Here is a 23143-nt window from a genome sequence, read left to right on the forward strand (position 1 = left end):
AAGATGCACACGGTACGGGGCAAAGGTGCGCACTTATTGAATTGAACTTCTGGGATAACTTATACCAAAAATCAATGCGGAGCGGGAGAAGCATCATTAATAGAGAGTGTAAGCACCGTCCAGTAGGCAGGAATGGGGTGTTCTATGATTTTTTATTGGTGGAGAAGAGTGGGTGTTATGGTCGAACATACCTGACAATATAAGATATCCGAAAATGTCCAACATTTGAAACAGAATTCGCATTTATTAACAAACTAGCTGACCCGGCGAATTTCGACCCACCCACAATAGATATATTGAAATAAATAATTTCGAGCACTCAAGTTCCCACAGAAATTATTGTTATGCACGTAATCTATACTCGCGAATGCATGGTGAAAATAAAAACATTTTTCATTTGAAATTCATTTTGATTCCGACGCTTTGTCTGTTGTGGAGTTCGAAGAGACAGACGGTGGTTCTCATGAAGCTAGAACCCCAATCTCTTTCTGCCAGTTTTGCAACTTGTTTGAATTCGTGCTGGAGGTTGTTGGCTCCCGCAAAACCAACGCCGACGCCGTAAATCTTTGATAGTCATACCATAGGAAGCTTTGTCTTGTTCCCTGCAGTGGTCCGCCAGATGCTCAGACTGCTCACTCGTAAATACCTATCTGAACCGTCCTAGGTGATTGCTGACACATCCCAGCAGAAGCAGAAATGTCAATAAAAGAAGATTCAAATCATAAATCACTTTCTGATATGAGCCGCTTCCTTAGAGGCGAATGAACTGCAAAGTTTAAAGCCTCTTAAAAACAAAGAAAGAAGAAGAAAGCCGCTTCCTCAGAGCTGATTCAAAAATACCGTGGTCTGCTGCAATCCGACGCTTCGGGACGGAGTCTCTGTCGGGCCATTTGAGCATTTCTGGAGTGCATTTCTTTAAATCAGTTTTCTTCTTGTGGGTCCCGTTAAAAATTTTGTTGAAAACATTTTATAAATTTTTTTTCAGAGCAAAACGCTAGAGCGAACTCTTACCCCACAGCCACTGCGCACCTTCGCCCCACAAGCATCTTTTGAATTAAACGAATTTTTTAAAAAAGCTCTTGAACTTTTTCACAAAAACGAATACGCACTATCATCTACTATAGAATGGAGGTTTCCTTGACAGTGTAGTTTCGAACTTTCCAGTTATTTTAGGTAAGTAAATCGTCATCTCCAAAATTGAAAAAAATAGACCAAAACATCGCAAACCTCTTTTTACCTCATAACTTTTTACCACTTCCATGAAATATAGCTTGTTTATATGTGTGAGCTGCTGGTGCAATGATGTATCAAACGACTACACTGTTGTCGAAATTTTATGCTCGTTTGCTTCAAAATGGCCAATGCGCACCTTTGCCCCCCACTACTCTACCATTCGAGTGAGAGATACTGAAGAGGCAGACTATGGGTTATACCCGGCGTGTCAGAAGTACTGCAGTGTGAAGAAGGTACTATTCCCGCAGTGCACCACTTCTCACATGCGAGCTGACACCGTTCTGCCGAGACGATGTTCCGTCACGTATACTTTATGAACATTTTACACATTCGTTTGAGGGGTACTGGAGTGTGAAGAGGGTTGTAAAGCTTATCTGAAAATATGAACAATTCAGTTCGAGCACACCGTTGGTCGCCCTTCGCTTATGAAATATAATGAATGAGTGGAATACGTGGCGGAACAAGATGTCGGCAGATGATTGCCTAGCCATGATTCGGGAACCATTAGCAATAGAGATGGGTTTGAGTTTAAAGTCTCTATACAATAAAATGAAGAGGAAGAACATTGCCATTCGCAACATTCAAGTGATTGATTCGAGATCACTAATATTGTCCCGATGAAATTAGGATTTCTCTTGTTTTCTGCGATGACTTTACAAAATGCGGAACATACTTCAATATCCTTCTTTTTTCTTCTATAGTATAATCATGCATTGTCATTCTTAATGGGGAATATAATCTAACACTAGAATAGTCTCACGAAATAAATATAATCATAGCAATATAATCTTTTTCATCACGTTCAGAAACACATAGATATACACCTATCGCAGGGTAGCTCCAGAGCCAGAGTTTCTACACAAGCGTGTAAAATAAAAGAAGCACGAAGAAAAATCATTCCAACCCTTCGCGTACAGAAAATTACACCAACACAGAGGAAACGACTGACAAATCACACCATATTACATCCGATTACCGCGTCAAAAATCTTTAGCTAAGCTCGAATCCGGCGCCACTCTGAATCGCGTATAGTAGCTTCTCCTTTAGCGTGTCCTCTTTCTCGAACGCGGGCAGTTTCAGCAGGTTCATACACGTGCTAGCCGATGGAAGACGGTCGGTGTCACCAGCATTCTGTATACAAAAAGGCGGATCCAGATCCTTGAAACCCAACAGAGGCGGCCGAGAGCAGCTGGTGACGAACTTTAGCAGCTGTCGTCGCTGGATATCTCCAAACTCTTCCACCACCTTCCAGAACAACTGAATCGTGTGATGTTCCAGAGTGAAGTCACCCCCGTATCGGGTGTTTTGTCGCAGATCGTTTACATCCACAGGGATTTCGGCTCCCGAAATCAGTACCTGCAGCTCTTTATTGCTAAACATGTACAACCACTCGATTGGCAACACATTCGCCAACCCCTGCCGGAACGCAAGACACTGGGAGCGAATCTGCTTGTTGAGCTTGAAGTCCGCCATCAGTTGGATGTATTCGAGCCGGTTGGACGAGCTCACAGTGATGTTGGCACCATTCGGTTTCAGCTCTTCTATCTGTTGATGAGAGAAGAGTTACCTATGGTTGGCATAAAACGAAGCACAAGTTTGCGACACCCACCCTGGTTTCACCCAGTTCATCACAGACTATCGTAAAATCTAACCCTAGATCCGTAACGTCTCCTTCGTAAGCCTTCAACGACATCAGATTCCTGTATGGAAGTTAACACGTTCGTAACATGTTAATTGTTAGACTATCGAGAAAAAATTGTCACTTATTCACCTGTGCAACACCGGATCGAGTGACGCCAACTGATGGATGTCTACATCGGAATGTTTTCCGGCCAGCTTAGAGAGGAAAAACTCCGCCAGCGGGAGTTCAACTAGTAGATTCTCGTACAGTCCTTTCCCCAGGATGCGCCCGATGAAGTAGTAATGGCGCTGGTAGTCTTCCACTATTTTACCCACGCTTGGATTCGGATACAACATGTTGTCCTTGGTGATCCTGTTGGGAATGCAATAATGAGGTTTAGTTTCTCTAGAGCAGTGCCAAGCCTTTAAATCTTCGAATAAGCATGTATTATTGATTGCTCGCTGTCTAGAGCGACACTGAAACACTGAACTTTTTGAATATCTAAGTAGTTTTTCGCTATCTCCTAGCAAAATTACATTTCCAACGCTCCCAAAAAATCATTTTTACGATGTCAACTTTATGATTTTACCATACCTCTCTGCGAAAATAATGGAATGGGTTCTATTATGTGAATAAAATCAAGCGGTCGATACGATCTCTACCACTATGATTACCGGATAAAAGTGGCGGAAACAATGCTCGAATTAGTGGCGTAGCGCGACTGGGTGACACCCGAGGCGGTGCGTCAAGGGTGTTACCCCTTCAATCAAACCTTATTGTCTAAGCTGTTTTCTTTTTTATAATGAAAAATCAAATTAAGCGAACCAAAAAACGTATTTATCATAGAACTAGATGCATTCTGTACGAGAAATCACATAATCTTCACGCGTCTCGACTTAACAGCAGTCAATTGTCCGAGCACATCGTCAAAGTCAAAAGATATTGCACATTAATGGTCAAATGACAACAAAGCCAATCCATTGAAGCAGGCCTACCTTGTCGTTGGCTGCATATTTTAAATTAATTTCAACCTTGATAAGCCTCAAACTCAATGAACAACCATTGTTTTGAGATCTAGAAGCTATTTGTTAAAAACTTCACGATGAACTGTAACACACCTATTGTAGTCTAATGATTGACATTGACGAGCGGCCTTCAAATTTCTACACTTGACGGCGCCAGTGAAGTCGTCACTAAACGTGGCGGAAATAGGCCGACAGAAGATAAGCGAAGAACGGAATCTTGATATCTCTAGCAAAAGCTCGCTTTCCGAAACTGTGTCGTATAAATTGGCCAGTTTTCGGTTCGCTGTCGATACTAATAACATGTGTCGAGCTTGAATTGCTTAAAAAAATTCAGTTATGTATTTAGAAGATTTTCAACGCTTTTTTAATTACCCCCAAACCCTAGAGGAACTCCGCCGTCTCAACGTGGTATTACATGGTTTTTTTATTGGTACTTAGTTGAGATTTCTATGAAAAATAACACGCCTTGAATACATTCTGAGTGGCAAGTTCTACCACCACAGTGACCACAGTGCAAGTCGGAGGAAAATTTCTTTGACAAAAAATTCCCCGAACCCCCGGCATGTTAGGTGTGACGCTAACCACTCGGCCCCAGATCACCACATGTCTTCTAAATCTTGATATTTCCATCAGGAGATCTTGCTCCAAAGCGTCATCGTAAAATGAAGACATTTTTCGAGAAAATTTGTCCAGTTGTTGTTCATCCGCCAGAATTGAATTGAATTCGGCTGGATAAATGCAAAAAGCCTCATGCCTCCGATACCTTTCCTACGAGAGGTAAGTTCTTCTTTGAATTTATCCAAACACTCGTACATCACTGTCTGTGCTTCCTACTGCAACGTTCCAGAAGCTGCTTCTTTTTTTTCCAATTCATTTATTTGTAAGGCTCAATAGCATAAGCTTTGCGGAGCCGCTAATTCAAGGTTTGTTTATACAAACTATTCAAACAAACTAATAACGAAAAAGAAAAACACAAAAGCATTAAATACTTATACTAGACCAAGATGGTGGAGTTAACAGGTGGCTCGTAATTTACACTATTTAGAAAAGACGTATGAGGTATGGCAAGACGAAAAGTTTGGATTTGTTTATGTTATTACTTACATTGGTATGGTTACATTTGATTTCGTCGAAGGTATTTGAAGCAGTATAAGTATAATATAAGTATAACAGTTGTCGTTGAAAATAGTAACCTAGGAACCTTTATGCATATGCTTCCGCCAGCTGGCTCGGCTAATGTGATATGATTTATCCAGGGAATGCTTTGATCGTGGTACCACCACTGGCGCATAACTTGCAGCTTTGTTTTTTGTGCTGGTTCATAACGGCAATCAACCGTGCCAGCGAAACTGTAGTCAATGTTTAGTGTTGTTTGGATACCATCTATGTAAATAAGTTCAAACTTACGGGATACGTCAGAACGACAATTCTGACATTACGTTTTACCTTCCACTTCACTTTCCTTGTACTAGACCGTTTCACAAACATATAGATCAACTGCATATAGCAGATGTCGCGAGTTCCCAACACGTCGCTAACAGGAACATAGGGTTGTTTTCCTTGGGCCTCAAGGGCATTCAAAAGGTACTCTCTGGCTGCGTAAGTATCCGTACATTGCCAAATTGTGTGATCGATGTCATCGTAACCGTTTCCACACCGACAGACGTTGCTTTGATCAAGATTTATTCTGTGGAGATGCACATCTAGCGAGTAGTGGTTGGACATAAGTCTACTCATTACACGAATGAAGTCACGACTTACGTCCAAACCTTTGAACCACGCTCTCGAAGAAACATTTGGAATGATTGAATACAACCACCGCTCAAGACTTCCAGTGTCCCAATCGGTTTGCCAACTCAAGAGGGAACTCTGACGCAGTAATTGGAAAAATTCATCGTATGAAATCTGTCTATCAAACAATTCGCCTTCCCGGGCACCCACCTTTGCGAGAGTGTCTGCCTTCTCATTGCCAGAAATTAAGCAATGAGAGGGGACCCAAACAAAGGTTAACTTATAAGATCTTTCGATCAGTGCACTCATCTGCTGCCTCACTTTTGTGAGGAAATAAGATGGGTGCCTACTAGTTTTCATCGACAGGCTCTCCAGCGAACTGAGATCCCTAAGTTCCTTGCCCAAGAAGACAAGTTATCTAGGGAATTGTGCAATGTTCTTTGCAAGTTTTCGGCATGGGGACCTCTGACGGAAACCACACCATCATCTGCAAGTTGTCTTAGCGTGCAAACAACTGTCAATATCTTTCACATAAAAATTATAAAGAAAGGGGCTGAGGCATGAGCCTTGGGGTAGACCCATATAACTATTTCTGGAAGTTGTCAGCTGTCCGAGGGTGAAGTTCATTTACTTTTCTGACAACAAATTGTACAAGAAGTTATTCAAAATTCCAGGAAGTTTACATCTGTTCAGATTGTTTGACAGAATTTCCATGGAAACTGAATCAAAAGCTACCTTAATATCCAAGAATATTGAAGCCAGTTGCTCCTTGTGCGCAAAGGCCAGTTGAATATCTGTATAAAGCAACGCTAGACAATCGTTTGTTCCTTTGCTCTTGCGAAACCCAAATTGTGTACTTGATAGCACTAATTGTTTCAGCTGTATTTCAAGCTTTGAATATTCCTCGAAGTGTGTGTATGTTCCATGTCTACGAAAAGCTTTGGAAGCATCAGATTTTTTCAAATACAATTTTGTGCATTCATCGTCCCAGCCAGAAGTGGCTGGATTGGCAAGTGATCGCTACCATGGGGATCATTGATGACCTTCCACTGAGCGAGTTTGAACACAAAGATAGATCGAGTCGACTTTCCCGAACCGGAGGTTTTGCAATTCGTGTCACTTCACCAGTGTTCCAGATAGTCAAGTTGAAATCGTCATATAAATCGTAAAAAATAGCCGCCCTAGTGTCATCATAAAGATCGCCCCACCCAGTACCATGGGAGTTCATGTCACCCAAAATTAGAACTGGGGTTAAGAGAATCGAAATTAGATTCCAAAGTTGACTACGGCTAATGGAAGTATTCGGGGGAACGTATACTGAAGCTATGCAAAGTTCTTTATTCTTTGCAGTTATTTGACAAGCGACGATTTCGACGTCTGATAGAGCTGGGAGAGGAATTTTATAGAAAGAGTAGCACTTTTTGATCCCTAAAAGTACTCCTCCATAGGAATCATCTCTATCCAGGCGTATAATATTAAAATCGTGGAAGCTGAGTTCTGTGTCAGAAGAAAGCCATGTTTCGGAAAGGGCGAATATATCACAATCATAATTTTGAAGTAAAAATTTGAACGAGTCTAGTTTAGGCATTAGACTACGGCAGTTCCATTGTAGCACATTGATCATATCGTCTACTCCGTTAGATGAATTATCCATCGAAAGATAAGATTGATGCAAGGAGGGGCCATGAAGCAGTCAATTCCTTAAGATAAGAATTTAAGCAAGGCAGAAATAAGGCTCCTGAGTGGGTCTTGAATTTTCAACGTGTTTAGTATGAAGTCCACAATGTCCGAAAAAGCTATCAATCCTCGATTAGACGCGAATTTTTAGGAGAAGATCGAGGAGCAGCGTTTTTATTTCTCTCTTCTCTGGGTAATGACGTAAAATCCTTGCTACAACCAGGAACTGGCTGAGAAGGAGCCTTCGGATTCGTTTTTTTACTACTATTACCCTTGGAATTAGACAATATTCCGAGGGTCATTTTAGCTTTCTTACGGTGCACCATTGGTGAAGAGAGCTTTCTTTTTGATGATTCATCCTTTATTGAAGATTCTGGTGTAGCCGTAGTATGACCCTCATCAGAATCAGAATCCCATTCATGAGATGACAAAACCGAAAATTGGTTTTCATTTTGAGCGGCTGATGCGGTCTTTAGCATTTCAGCATAAGTCCGCTTGGAGCGTCCAGCGATAGAACGCTTCACTTTATCGGAGTGCTGTTTGTACCTTGGGCACTCTTGTATAGGGTGAGGATTCTCGCCACAGTGGATACATTTTTCCACTGTTTGTGTGCAAGAATCCTCACTATGTTTATCGCTACATTTGCCGCAACGAAATTTATTGCCGCGGTGGCTAACCGAGTGTCCCAACTTTTTACACTTGGTACAATTATAAACCCGCGATACAAACAGGCGCACTGGGAAAAAAGCATTTTCTACTTTCACATAGTTTGGGAGAACAGAACCTGCGAAAGTAACTCGAGAAGAGTGCGAGGGCTCATAAACTTTTTTGTTTTCTTCCAAAGATGCTGAATGCAGATTTCTAACATCCAGGATCTTTACAAGATCTCCATCGAGTTTTTGAAGGAACCGGACGCTTTTTTTAGTTCATCGACACTCAGACTCGCGTCGTTTACTACGCCTTCTATCTCCACATCTCGAGAAGGGATGTAGATGTGATACTCCCTGTTAAAAACTTCGTGGTCAACAATCTTGTCTACTGTCTGCTAGCTTGAGCAAGACTGTAACTTGAATAATGATGATCATGGTTCGATTAATAGAGGCTTTACAATTTCTCCATTCATTCGCCTCCAATCTTGAAAAAGGTCAATTTTTAAACTTAACTAAGCTCTCGGCCTTGAGGAGGGCCAAACCTCGCTGCCGTCTGGTCGCTATCTGGATGATTGATGAATCGTGAATGCTGTGAAATCGTAAATAGCTTGTTTTTGCTCAATAAATTGAAAACGGGTGGGGCTGCAATATTTTCTTTATCCACATTGGGTTCGTTCTACGGACAATGCTGCATTTGCTATTACTATTCCATAAAAACATGTGCTGTTTTCTGATTTGGCGCCAATACTGAAAGACGTAGTCCTATGTCAAAAAATAGGTAATTATTTCTTAGGTTTCCGTTATTGTTACACATACAAAACTGTTTTAAATAAAGTAACCGCTGGCCAACCAAAAGTGATCTAAATGCACCAATTCCGATTTACATACGAGGGACCTTACGGGGTTTTAAAAAGTAGTGGAAAATTTCTCGAAACTTCAATTCGAGGAAACAAGCATACTGTATCCATCGACCGTATGAAAACCGTGTTCATATGCCATGGTAACAACTCGCGTCATCTCCAGGACGACACAAAAACCTTAGTTACACAATTAGGACACAGAGTTCGTTTCTTGGAGTAACCGGTGTCCCTTCTATCGTATTGAAAAAAAAATTCAAGCATACTATCTTCACCGCTAAGTCTATTGATCAGTCGCTCACTACGCTGTGGGGTTTTCCCGAAGACATGGAAAAAAATCATTCGTTTTCCCTGTTTTTAAAAAATTCAGCAAAAGGACGTCAAAAATTATAGAGTTATCACTTGTTCTATCTGCAAACTATTTGAAATAATAGTTTTGGATTTCATCTCACACGCATGCAGCAGTTACATCTCCGGTTAACAACACGGTTTCGTGTCCAGAAGGTCTACTTCTACAAGTGTGGTGCTGTACACATCGTTCATCGCCCCCTCTTTACAGTCTCGTAACCAAATCGATGCTGTTTATACAGATTTTTCGGCCGCGTTCGACAAAATCAATCCAGATATCGCTGTCGCCAAACTCCAGCGCCTAAGTTTCCATAGCTTTCTTCTGAACTGATTACACTCATATCTGACTGATCGTGTGATGTCAGTGAAAATCGGCGACACCGTTTCATATCCTTTTCGGGTCACATCGGGCGTACCTCAAGGAAGTCATCTCGGTCCTTACATATTCCTGCTTTACCTCAATGATACTATTATTTGTCTAAAGTGTCCCAAACTTGCATATACGGACGATTTTAAATTGTTCTACACTGTGAATAGTGTCGATGATTCGATATTAAAGGGTGTGTCACTTCAAATTGCATCACGGAAAAAACGCTGTAGAAATTCGCCCAGTAGACCGATCCTTTAGAAAATTTTAGACAGTAAAATAAAAACTATTAAACAACTTTTGGCATTTTCTTTTTATTCATACTTCGAGCCCAAGCCCGTATGCTCGCACCTTCCTCTTTACCCCGTCCATAAGGTTCTGTACAACGTCAGGTTGTAGTTTTTTTTTAACAGAAATCCATTTTCTCTTGAAGTCCGCCTCCGATTTGACAACTTTTGGGTTCTTCCGGAGTCTCTGCTTCATAATCGCCCAATATTTCTCTATTGGGCGAAGCTCCGGCGCGTTGGGAGGGTTCATTTCCTTTGGCACGAAGGTGACCCCGTTGGCTTCGTACCACTCCAACACGGCCTTTGAATAGTGGCACGAAGCGAGATCCGGCCAGAAGATGGTCGGGCCCTCGTGCTGCTTCAATAGTGGTAGTAAGCGCTTCTGTAGGCACTCCTTAAGGTAAACCTGCCCGTTTACCGTGCCAGTCATCACGAAGGGGGCGCTCCGCTTTCCGCAAGAGCAGATCGCTTGCCACACCATGTACTTTTTGGCAAACTTGGATAGTTTCTGCTTGCGAATCTCCTCCGGAACGCTGAATTTGTCCTCTGCGGAGAAGAACAACAGGCCCGGCAGCTGACGAAAGTCCACTTTGACGTAGGTTTCGTCGTCCATTACCAATGCGGCTTCGTCAGCATTTCGGTGTACAGTTTCCGGGCTCGCGTCTTCCCCACCATGTTTAGCCTTTCGTCGCGGTTAGGAGCCTTCTGAACCTTGTATGTACGCAGGCCCTCCCGCTGCTTGGTCCGCTGGACGAATGAACTTGACAAATTCAGCTTATTGGCGACATCCCGGACCGAACTTCTCGGATCACGTCTAAACTGCTTAACAACGCGCTTGTGATCTTTTTCACTGACGGAGCATCCATTTTTGCCGTTCTTCACCTTCCGGTCGATGGTTAGGTTCTCGAAGTATCGTTTTAGTACTCTGCTGACCGTGGATTGGACGATTCCCAGCATCTTACCGATGTCCCGATGTGACAACTCCGGATTCTCAAAATGAGTGCACAGGATTAATTCACGACGCTCTTTTTCGTTCGACGACATTTTTCCAAATTTACGAAAAATTGACAGTGAAGCATGGCCAACGTGATCTATACACTCTTATCTGATTGTAAGCGAAAGCTGAAGATATAATTCCTAAAAATTAAATTTCTACAGCGTTTTTTCCGTGATGCAATTTGATGTGACACACCCTTTACTACAGCAAACACTCGATATTTTCTCTGAATGGTGCGAAATCAGTAGAATGGTTTTAAATTCAGCAAAGTGTTCAGTCATATCGTACATGCGGAAACGATCGCCTGTAACATTTTCGTAAACAATACGCAATATCTTCTTGAACCGTGTTGTGACTATCAAGGATCTTGGTATCGTCCTAGACTAAAAGCTAACGTTCAGCGATCATATCTCATACATCATCACCAAGGCATCTAGGATGTTGGGTTTCATTTTTTGCATTACCAAGCAGTTCAAAGACCCACGTCGTATTAAAACTGTTTATTGTGCTTTAGTGCGCACTCATCTTGAATATGCGTGAATAGTATGATGTCCAGCGAATTGAGACGATCCAGCGGAAATTCGTCCGTTCCGCTCTACGTAGTTAGCCCTGGAGTGATCCTTCGGATCTACTAGCTATGAGGATCGTTGTAAATTGATCGGACTCGTTTTGTTGAGCCTACTTAGAAATGTAGCGAAGGCAACTTTCATATCCGATCTAATTTCCTCGAAAATCGATTGTGCTGATCTTCTTCAGTCGATAGATTTTAATATACACCTTCATAACCTGCGTTCACACACATTTCTCTGCCTCCCTCACTCTCGTACAAACTACGATTACAATGAACCCGTATCGAGTATTTCTCGTGTATTTAACCGTTGCTACTTGTCTTATGACTTTCACTTATCTCGCGCAAGTTTAAGAAAGGCATTCTTGACCGCTCTTTCCAGTTAGGCATAGTTTAAGTAGATTAAGTGTTTTAAGTTTTTAATGTATTAGGTATCATTAGGGCACTCATGTTGAGGTCTGTTGATAGTAATGAATAAACAAATAAAGAAATAACGTTAAGTTTCATCGATTTATTCCGTCACGTTATTTTCTCTTCGTCATATCCACACAATTTCATTTCAATTGACACATCGTCACCCAATAATGAGCCTACCACCTTTCAATTTCCTGTAAACCTATGCAGGCTGTAAATAATGCTACTCTTTTTTCACGCGCAATAAAGAAAATGTCACTTCACCTTCATACAGTCTTAAAAGAGTTTCGTTCATTTCTTCCAATCTTTACATTGAAGCGAAGTTATCGAATCATCAAATGAAAATGAAAGGTTGGAACTCGAACTGTATTCACTGAAACTAATAAAATCAGTAACCGGCGCTGGTTCTTTGACTGTATGCCCTCATATGCCTCATTACAGTAATCATTCGGTAACTAAACCAGGAAGGATAACCAGTTATCGACATGGACCAGCATGTGAAACGTCAAATCAAATCGAGGGGAACTTCGTTGAATTGTTTGATTGGCGATTATCTTGAGATTAGATACACAAAAGATTTCCACTATAATTTTTGCATTGAGTGCGACAAAAGGTATGATATATGTATAATTTGGGGAAAATATTTTTCCGTACTTTAATCAATGGTTTTGTCACGCGAAAATAATTTCAATTTTCATAACATCTCGAATTACATTCGAATGCGTCAATTATTTACAAAATCCTACTTTTTAACTGAACCGAAGCCCATTTAACGTTCGCCCAGTTGAACAGCAGTCCAATTAAACCAGGTTCAGTTATCGAATGATTACTGTAATTCATTTTTTTCGGAATACGGTCCGGGACAATCCAGTTTGGAGAAATTAAATCGAATGAAACTTTCAGTTGAAAGCAGTGATAGTCCTTTCACATGTGAAAATGAAACTGATATATAGTCCATTCGAGCAGTTTAAATCGTGAAATGAAAGCGTCTGTTTTCATATTCAAAGGAAAAGAACGGAATTTTAGAATCGATGTTTCAGTATGCGCAGTGAATACACACAATCGAAATTGACGCTGGCTACGGAGACAAATGAATCAAATGGTTTATAATTTCCGTGAACAAAAAAAGGAGAAGAAGACGTTGGCTAAAAAGAAAGGAAGAAGTGAAAAAGTCATTTTCAACATTTAGTTTCAAAATTATCAAACCCTTCTTCCGACTGATACTTCTTTTCTTTTTTAATGAGGAGTCTTCGCAGAATCGGTCTTTTTTCTTATAGGACGATAAATGATCGATAATATACTTACATAAAGAAACCACGGTGGGGATCGAAAGCAGTCTTGATTAGCTCCGAGAGAAATTCACGGAACACTCCTCCCCCATCGATACCGGCTTCTCGCATACCCGCGGAATTCACCATTTCGATGCGGAACTTCGGTCGGAGGTCAGGTTCTACGAAGTTAAAACAATAACGAATGAAAATCAGTTTTGTTATCTAGAAGTTTCCAACTAACCATTCAAAGGACTCAACTTATCGAACGCATCCTCGTACAAATGTGACCGCCGAACCGTCAGCTGTATGGACGGTCCTTGCAGGAAACCCTGCAGATCACCCTGTGTTCGCAGCTTATCGGCCGCCACCAAACCCTGGAATACCCCAACGCGGGTGTTGAACGCAACTACGAATGGAATCTCTCGTAATATGGTAATCGAGCGGATTTGTTTCGTTGAAAGGGGTGGCCCATCCTCGATATCTTCACGGGTAAAGTCCCGTATGGGTTGGAACGGTCGCGGCCCTCTACGGCTACGTGATAAGTGAAGATCGGTGGGTTTGTCCAGCGGGAGATTCAAATTCTGTGCCGTCCAATGTCCCTCCGGGCAGAAGGTTCGCCGCAAGTCGCGCGTATGAATTTGCCGCAGCAACGAGACACAAACTTTGAGCAGATGAGGCCAAACGTTCTTATTTTGCTCGTTGATGTCACACTTCAATCGATAGTGGGAGGTAGATTCGTTATTGAGCGAAGTCAGCATGGACCGATAGCTGTCCTTGAGGGAAGAACGTGTCTCGGGGAACGCAAGTTCTACCAGCCCAAGCGATATTTCCTTCAAAGTCGTACTGAGCGGGATGATCTCGGACATCGAGAATGGCATAATTTGACTAACCGTTCCAGGCAATACATTTTCCTGACAGAATTCACCGTCGTGAAGCGTTGCGATAAGACGACCAAACAGAGCACAGAAAGACGCCAGTATCGGTACAATTCTATCAGATTCATATTTTGCTGGAATGTTTAGAGAACTTTTGTATTTACATTTCATCGAAACACACCTCAAATCATACTCACAAATGGATAATCCTTTCGATAGCAGTGAGATTGGCGACGAGAATCCTTGATTTGCCGTTTGTGCAGTCAGTATGTACCATAGCGAACGAATAAACTGAGGCTTTGAAGCTAGCATGTACAACAGTTTGTATTCATACACTGCCAACCGATTATACGTCATCAGATTGTGGCAGATCAAACACAAGTGCTGAACAACATCAGGCTTATCCAGAATGTCATCGACATGTCTAACCACAAGCGCAACCCGTTGGTTGTCGTTCAACATGCCGATAATGTCAATCAGAGTTTGGTTCTCAATACTGCTCAGCATTTGAACGTCTTCAGTTTCCGACTCCGAATCGCTGGAATCGTCGTGACGCTGATGATATGTTTCAATGGCCAGCCGTGGAAGTTTCACTATGTTGTTCACCATCGATGAAAGCACTTTTACATAAGCCAAGTAGAGTTGCTCGTTGTTCAGTTTATCTGTAATAATGAAACCCATAAGATACATTGCCATAATAACGTAACTAGCGCAACAAACCGAATTGATTTTCGCCTAATTTCATCACGGCGTACAGCAGCGAGCTGGACAGCTGCAATGTCTCCCTCTCGGATATTTTCCGAGCTTTTTTGCAAGCACTCTCACCCCCAGGCCTTTCGAATGTTCTCGATCCATCCACCTCCCTCGGATCGTCATCAATATCTATCAGAATCGTATTCTGATAGTCCAGCCGCACCTGGTACTCCTCCGCAATGTAACGGATCAGTGAAACGTACGGAAAATCGCTACACATCGCCAGCGAGGGCACGATAAAGTGTTTCACCTGTTCCGAGAAATTTGGCGACAGGATATAGAACGTAAACGATTGCAGTATTCCTTTGTTGAATGTCTCGTTCTCCGTCGGCAGTAGCCTGAGGGGACGAAGCAACATTTGCAGCAGAGCGTCAGCGATGGGGGTCGGAATTGATGTGGTGTCCTCGTCTATCGGAGGGATTTTCTCTTCGATTAGCTGACGCACGATTCGGAAGTACTTCTGCCGTATTAGATAGCAGAATATGTTCTCCAGATAGCAGCGACCAGCTTGGGGATTATCCACCGGAATATACCGCTCAATGCAGGTGTTGGACGAGTAGATCTCCAGCATGCGCATCGGAATGGTCTGTGGAGGTGGAGCAGTTGGGTCAATAACACGCTTTTGCACATGCACTATTTACTTATTGAGAGGAAATTGTATATGTAAATTTTGTGTTGCGATCTGTATGGAGGCTGTCCACATACCACGTGGACACAAAAAGCACGATTTTAGACTCCCCCTCCCCCTTCGTGGACAAGCGTGGACATTGACCAGACCCCTTCCCCTGTTTTCCACGTGGACATTCCTAAATATTTTTTAATAATTACCAAGTAAACACCTCGATTGCACCCTTGTTCCATTTCAAATTTATTTCATGTCAGATTTTGTTTATCAGAAAGGACTGTTTTAATTGACTTTTCCACTCAAACGAATTAAAAGTTCAAAGGTTTAGAGAATCATTTCCTGCCGTTATTGCATCGAAAGCACCGTGCCATTCCAACAGAATAAAGTCATTCCAAAGAAGTCAGAAGTCCTTTACATGGTTTATAGGACTGGGCCTTTAATTCTGGACTACTCTGCTTTTTTACCTGTTCCAACCCCAATCGATAACTTATGTAGATTGATCGCACGAAGAATAGAACTGCCGAAGAATAGGCAGTATGTGAGTTTTATTGAGCTTAAACGAGCAGCTACCTCTGCGTGGAGCGAGATTCAAATTTCCACATGCCGTAGCTTGACCGAATACGTTGTTTGGATAGTTTGAAAACTAAGGATGGCCTACGAATTATAAACTTGTTGTAATTCGTGCGAAGAAGAAAGATTGTTTTGACCGATTAGAGTAATTTTGAGGTTAAAAGACACAAAGAAGTCAGCCTGAAGTCTGAGCTATCCAGCTTACTCAAGCAACAGCAAGCAAGTGGAGGATCACTGCTTGTGTGGGGCTGTTTACTTGGAATGGGGTGGACAATCTCGTCAAGATCGATGTCAAGAAGACTGCTAAGTCCTACGTCAATGTCTTGGAGGAGAACTTAAAGCCGTCACTCAGGAAAATGAATATTAAGGGCTTTTTTTTTTATTTTATCTGTATTATAGTGATTTTCAACTCATTTGGCTGGTTCGTCACTTTTTACTTCCATTTTTGGAAGAATGTCGGGAGTGAGAATTGAACTCGTGACCTTTAGCGTGAGAGGCATGGATGTTACCACTACGCCAGATCGCCTCCACAACTTAAGGGCTATATTTTCCAACAGGACAATATAGCCCTTAATATTCTATTTTCAGTCCAAAAAGATTAAAATGCTTGAGTGGACATCCCAGTCCCCAGATCCCAACTCCATTGAATATCTATACACAATACTGGATGAAAAAATCCAATTAATTGGAGTTCTATATAAATTTGAAGATGAATACAAACAATGGCTTGTTTACAACCTTTCCATTGTAAGAAATATGTTCATATTTTGCGTGATGCTGTTTACTTCTTTCTTTCCAACACTGTACATATGATATTTGGTAACTTATCGAGAAGCTCTTGATCAACCTGATAGATCTTCACAAACTGCTTTGTGATTAGTTCTCTGACACCAAATTGTTAGATTATTTATCCGTAGCAATTTCATTTTAAGCATCTACAAAAACCACGAATTCTACCATCGAATGTCGTGTTTGAAAAAAAACATCAGGCAGCTCAACCTTTTTATTGTTAAATATGCAGAACAAGCATGAAGGAAAGTTTGAAAGTTCTTGAAAATGAAAAACAGATCTCGTTGATTTTTAAATGTAAATGTGATTGTTTTTTTCTCTAATATTTATTTCACGTATCCACGTGGACATTGGCTATATCCCTACCCTCCACACCGTGGACAATCGTGGACATTTTCGTAACCCCTACCCCCATTGAAGTTGTCCACGTGGTATGTGGACAGCCCGATGGAGGTCTGAGGCTATGTTCGATAACATTCTCGATGAATAATGTCTTGTCAAAGACTGTTTTATAGGAGGAGCATGCTTCTTCGCTTTTTATTTTCAAAAATTAATGCTTTATTCTGCAAAAATGGTTACAAATTTAATATTCAAAGTATTGCCCATCACTAGTCACAACTTTTTCCCATCTTTCTGACAATTCACGGACCCCTTTGCGGAAATAATCGGCCGGTTTGTCGGCTAACCACGAATCGATGCAATTTTTAACTTCATCAAAATGGGAGAAGTGCTGGTCAATCAGGCCATGTTGCATCGATCGAAAAAGGTAGTAATCGGACGGAGCAATGTCTGGAGAATACGGCGGGTGGGATAGGACCTCCCATTTCAGCGTTTCCAAGTATGTTTTGACCGATTTCGCGACATGCGAACATTGTCGTGCTGCAAAATAACTTTATCGTGTCTTACCAGCTGGCCCCACCAAATAGACAGCATAACCTTCTGGCCGTGAATATTCCGCGCGGCCGTCGATGTTGATGCATGGCCGGGGTATCCATACGTTGCCCGACGTTTAGGATTGTCGTAATGGACCCACTTTTTATCGCCAGTAACGATTCGATGAAAAACAACCCTTCCTTTTATGCCGTTGGAGCAGTTGTTCGCACGTGAAAAAATGGCGTTCGACGTCTATTGGCTTCAATTCATACGGCACCCAATGTCCTATCTTTCGGATCATTCCCATTGTTTTTAAACGATCGGATATGGTTTACTGAGCTACTCCAAGTGTATCTGCAAGTTCTTGTTGCGTTTGTGACGGATCTTGATCAAGCAAAGCCTCCAATTCTTCATTTTCAAACTTTTTTGGCGGTCCGTACGTTCTTCCTCTTTCAAGTCAAAATTATCACTTTTAAACCGTGCAAACCACGTCTGACACGTTCGCTCAGTCAGACACGCGTAATGACAGTAGCTTTCCAACGAATGTCTGGAAATTTGATTCATTGGAATAATAATCAAGTTACGCCATCTGTTGTAAAACCGAAGAAACTTACCGGTACACCTAATAAAATGAATTTTTGGTGATCATTTTTACTTGTTGCATTTTTTTTTCTAGAACGGTCTTTAATTTAAGACGTGAAAAAGTCGAAAAATGGATGCCGTACGATTTGAACGATCGGCAGAACTATTCACATCTGGAGGTTGTCGTTCTCTGTTTTCGCGGACAAAATGAAGCACAGTGCCTGCTTTTTCCGAATACTGATAAGACTTATTCGATGAACGGTGTGTAGCGTGCGGATATCAGTTGATTTGTGGTATGTGGTATACGTTATGGATCGTGCGATGTTTGAAGCTTCGTGTGTTCCCCTCGTTCAACCAGAACAGAAATTCGAGAGGGTTTGAGGTACAGTAGAAAACCGATTATCCAAGGAATAACGCGAATAAAACGCAACAAAGTACTAAAAATGAGGTGCAAAATCGCATCGAAATTCATTCAACAACACTCATTCCCAGATAAAACTCACCCTTCTGTTCTCCGTTTATGCCTTACTTAATTTGAGACAGAAAACATTCACCTATCCTCTTCGCAAAGTTCATTCCCGATTAGAACGAAAAAATACTGCCTCGATTCCGCTCATGTATTCTTAGAAATTTTTGCACTCCCTCATTTGCCTCTCGGAATGACGTTAGATGGTGATAGAATCAAATTGGAAACTTTTGCTTGAGCCAGCGAGTGTCTCTATAAAATTATTCGTTTCTTACTCAAATAGCAATCATTGAACCTCGATCGCGGCAGTAAAATATAGGTAGATAATTGAAATCGAGTTGTTTCCTGTGCACTATTGCTATGACATTATTTTGTTTATAGTATGAAACGATCTAAGTCAACGCAAAAGACCATATTAACGCAAGTTATTGGTGAGCGGGAATGTGCACTTGAATGCTGACAAGGAAAAGAGTACAAGGGAAAATAAAATCATACATACACGCAGATTCAGTCTATTTTGACTCACTCGTTATTTTGTTTCGTGCGATCTTTCCAAAGGAGTATTCATTCATTGAATGTTGTTTTCCACTCTTTGTTTTGTTATGTTCACTATCAGTCCCAAATGAAGATGGTCGGGGAGTGTAAAATGATTCATCGTACAATATCACGATTGCTTGCTGCATTCTTTTCGTCATGATTTTTCCAAGCAGATACAAGAGTGATTTATAATTAAGTGTGGAGAAATGAGCGAATGAACTTTTCCATAAAAGGTGTGAACACGAAAAACAAGATATTTCAGCATGACAACTGTGTTTTATCAATACACCTATTCCCCAATTTACACGGTACCTGTTTTACACGATTTCGCTTTTTTTTATGAAATAACAAATTTTGAAAAACTTGTAACATGTATATTTGTAGTTCATATGTAAGCAAGTAAAATAGGATTATAGTTTTGACTACGAGTGCGATTTTATGTTCCAGAGCTGGCAAGTCATCAATTTACTACCATTTTTGGAGTCTTGACGTGTAACTTGTGTCAATTTTTCAAGCTCTTAGAATGCCAAGAATATCGACAAAAATGAAAAGGAAAGTTATATCATCGGCTTTCGACTGGAAATCTCCTTATTAAATTCAATGATAAATAAAGCAAAACAAATCTACGCAGCTGTTAATTGAATCTTCTATCACTTAGTCTGAAGTCAAATCTGAGTGCCAGAATTACATCAGGAATGCTCAAGTGATAAAGATGACTTCATACTAATCAGAATAAAAATAGTGGTAGTTCATTAAAGTGGTGAAAGCGCATAAACTTATTACAATTTAGCTTCTTGAAGAATTCTCTGTTTATTTTTATCCAGAACTTATAATGAATTCCATAAGTAGAATTTTTTAATTGTTTTACTTGAATAAATGCTTGAATTGAGTATATATTGAGGGCTTATTTCCTTTTTCACGGTTTTACATAGCACAATCGGAGATTTCATTCTACACGGTTTTATCGGGAACCTATCTCCAGTGTAAATCGGGGGATAGGTGTACAGGAACCATTAAACTATCCATCTATAATGGCGTGTAATCCAGAGGCCAGATAATGTGACGGTCATGACCAAAACAAAAGAGCATGAGCCTACCAATCACTGACAAATTCCGGGAATGTCCATTAATTTACTATGGAACTCTTTACTGGATCAATCGGGGTGCTGCATGTGGAAAACTATGCATGCATGTATGCATGAGGTATCAAACTTCTTCGCCAAATTTATCAACCTGAGGAAACGAAGAAAGTTTTTCTTGATTTTCGAACCCAGAACGTTCATTCTAAAAGTGCGGAAAGTCTATCGCCATATGTGTTAGATGAATGTAGGCATCGTGATAAGCTGAGTGATAAACCTGTTTGATCATTGGGATCCAAAACCCCTTTCAAGTTTTTTTGGAATAGTTTTGATGTGTAACGCAAGCCACTTGGTCATGGGAACCACTAGGATCTAATCTTCTATCTCTTCCCCAAAAACTCAAATTCGATAAACGAAGAAATGGAAAAATTAACTCACAGGTGAATGTTCCGGATTGAACAACTGTTGAACGCATAATCCCAAAAGTTTCTTAATGCGATATGTCCATATTGGTTGCGACATTGCTGCTTCGAGTACCTCTTTCGGATTTTTAATCACATGCTGACAGAGGAAAATCTGTAACCAGGTAAATCAATGAAATTATATTCATCTCTTTCTATTGATTCAATGTCCAGGCCACTACCCGTTTACTCACCAGCCTGTCCCCGTCCTTGCCGTCCTTTGAATGGTAGAAGAAAACAATTCTCCGTGTGAGAAATTCCAGATCGGGCATACCCCGCAGCCCACAGCGCTTCCGATATTCATCGAAACGCTCACGTTCTTTGCGTTTCACGCTCTGTCGCTGAACAAAGCTGCGCACAGAACTCTGGATGACGACGACCCCATTCTGCTGTCGACGGGCGTCCTCTCGCTTCTGGCGCTCCTGCTGGGCCTTGCGGATGATACTTAGTCGATCCGATTTCTGCGATGCTCCGCCGAGACTTTGCTGTGGCCGTCGACGAAAATCTCCGTCGAAATTGAACATAACGGAAGCACCCCAAACTCACAAACCATACACTTCAAACCGAACACCGAAGAGTTGTTGCATAAAGCTGTGTGGAAAATGTTTTCCGAAGATGCGCGAGGCTTTTACGATAAATTTTGTTTTTCTTTCTCTTTCGGATTTTGAGAATGCACCTGAAAATGTCCTTCTTCCTTGCGTAAATCAATCAGCTGTGGTGCTGCAATGGAAAGTCTTTCTTTGCTTTACACAGTGAGAAAGTGACGTTTGGTACTGGTGATTAAACAATCATTCAAGAAAAAAGTCAATAAACAAAAAACATTCAGCGATACTAGCGACATTTCTGTCATTCTGCGTGTAGAGAAATTAAAAAATGAATAATGTTGGGGAATCAGGGCAACATGGGTATTTTCGTCATTGTCACTTATTTTATTCAAGTTAATTTCCAAAATATTCTCAATTTTATAACAATCATGCTGAATTGTGAAATATATGTGACTTGCCTGCTATTGGCAAGAATTTTCGTTATTAGTAAAATGAATTTTATTCTTGTTTTCAACCGCACCATCGAACCACGCTAACGTTCTCCCTTATATAACAAAAATTAAAACTAAAATTATTGCATTAATATGATACCAGTTCTACCATAGCATTATTTCAGCTTCATTCCTAATTATAAATAATCCGATAGGTTGCATGCGAGACACAGCCGTATAGTTGACATAGGATTACGTGAGGATATTTGTTACATGTTGATTTTGAGTATTTTTGAATGAAGTTCGCCGCACACCAGCCACGACCCGGATTGGGTCAGATAGGACTAACTGCAGGCAAAAGTACTACGCCAATATGAGTTGGAATACTTTTTTCAGAACTCTCTTGTGTCTCAGGGTGCTCGTCGGATTACTGATTCAATCTGCTCCAATGGTGGATCCTGCAAGCTGACGCGGCATATGCGTTTCACTGGAGGCTTCTGTGGCTGTGACTATCGGCACTTGAAGCAACTGTTCGAAGTGCTCAAACCTCGAAGCATTTTTACTGTTGATTCGGATCGGTAACGATAGGCCAGTCACGTCCTTTAACACTCGTATACTCGCGCATTGGTCTGTCAGACCGAGAAATCAACAATTCGTTCATTTCTCAGAAAATATCAACACTACGACTTTGCGATTCTCTCTAGCTTCGTTATTCGTCGTTCGTCATCGTTTAGCGTATTGCATGTGTTGGTACAAAGGGGACGTTTGTCACTTTTTTAACACTTTCGGTCTGACACACCGACGCGAGTATAGGAGTAACTTTTTTGGACAAGTGCCTTTTTTAATATTCTAGAATATTGTTTAATGAAATGTTAGTGGCGTGGAATTTGTATTGAATATAATGTATAAGATGGATGAGTCTCGAAGTCTTGGCAGGAGTACCCCCGCTTACTCTTCGGTTCACAGAAATATCCTACAGATTTCTCATTCGTTGCGAGATCATAAATCCATTGGTGATTGATAACTTCGAAAATCTACTCCAACTGACTCCTCAGCCAAGTTTTGTCTTTATACCATGAGTACCTTACCCATGAAGTGCACCCTTCACCAGGCATCTCCAACCAAGTTTGCTTCCCATCCTTGTTCCGTGTATGTCGCTGAACTGGGTGCGATATACTACGCACTAGGGATCATTGGAACATTGCCCATCGACCATTATTTTATTTTTTCAGACAGTCTCAGCTCAATAGAGGCAATCCGCTCAATGAAAGTTGATAAACACTCATCTTATTTCCTAACAAGAATAAGACATCTATTGAGTGTTTTGGTCGAAAAATTATTCAAGATTACCTTAGCATGGGTTCCCTCTCATTGCTCGATTCCGGGGAATGAGAAAGCGGACTTGCTAGCTAAGGTGGACGCTTCAGAAGGCACACTTTTTGAAAGGCAAATTGCTTATAATGAATTTTTCCACATTCCTCGTCAGGACACACTCGTTAGTTGGCAGCGCA

General features: G+C 41.2%; 1 protein-coding gene across 1 annotated transcript; it reads right to left on the reverse strand.

The window, feature by feature from the left end:
- Positions 1 to 1984: 1984 nt before the first annotated feature.
- LOC129769263 (ubiquitin-protein ligase E3C) lies at positions 1985 to 21419 on the reverse strand. The gene is made up of 9 exons (XM_055771387.1): positions 20851 to 21419; positions 20634 to 20771; positions 14642 to 15260; positions 14119 to 14583; positions 13288 to 14055; positions 13081 to 13225; positions 3005 to 3226; positions 2843 to 2933; positions 1985 to 2778 (listed from the first exon to the last, which is right to left on the reverse strand). The coding sequence occupies exons 1-9, from the start codon at positions 21178 to 21180 to the stop codon at positions 2224 to 2226; spliced, it is 3333 nt and encodes a 1110-aa protein (XP_055627362.1). The 5' UTR covers positions 21181 to 21419; the 3' UTR covers positions 1985 to 2223.
- Positions 21420 to 23143: the final 1724 nt, after the last annotated feature.

The sequence above is a fragment of the Toxorhynchites rutilus genome, chromosome 2 (assembly GCF_029784135.1).
Source record: "Toxorhynchites rutilus septentrionalis strain SRP chromosome 2, ASM2978413v1, whole genome shotgun sequence".
Taxonomy (NCBI): Eukaryota; Metazoa; Arthropoda; class Insecta; order Diptera; family Culicidae; genus Toxorhynchites; species Toxorhynchites rutilus.

Bases quoted from the DNA above. Each gene is read 5' to 3' on its own strand.
- LOC129769263 (XM_055771387.1), bottom strand. From the start codon at position 21,180: ATGTTCAATTTCGACGGAGATTTTCGTCGACGGCCACAGCAAAGTCTC. The intron at 14,584-14,641 runs GTTTGTTGCGCT...TCATTATTACAG, and splicing joins ATTAGGCGAAAATCAATTCG to ATAAACTGAACAACGAGCAA. The intron at 2,934-3,004 runs GTGAATAAGTGA...ACTTCCATACAG, and splicing joins CTCGATCCGGTGTTGCACAG to GAATCTGATGTCGTTGAAGG.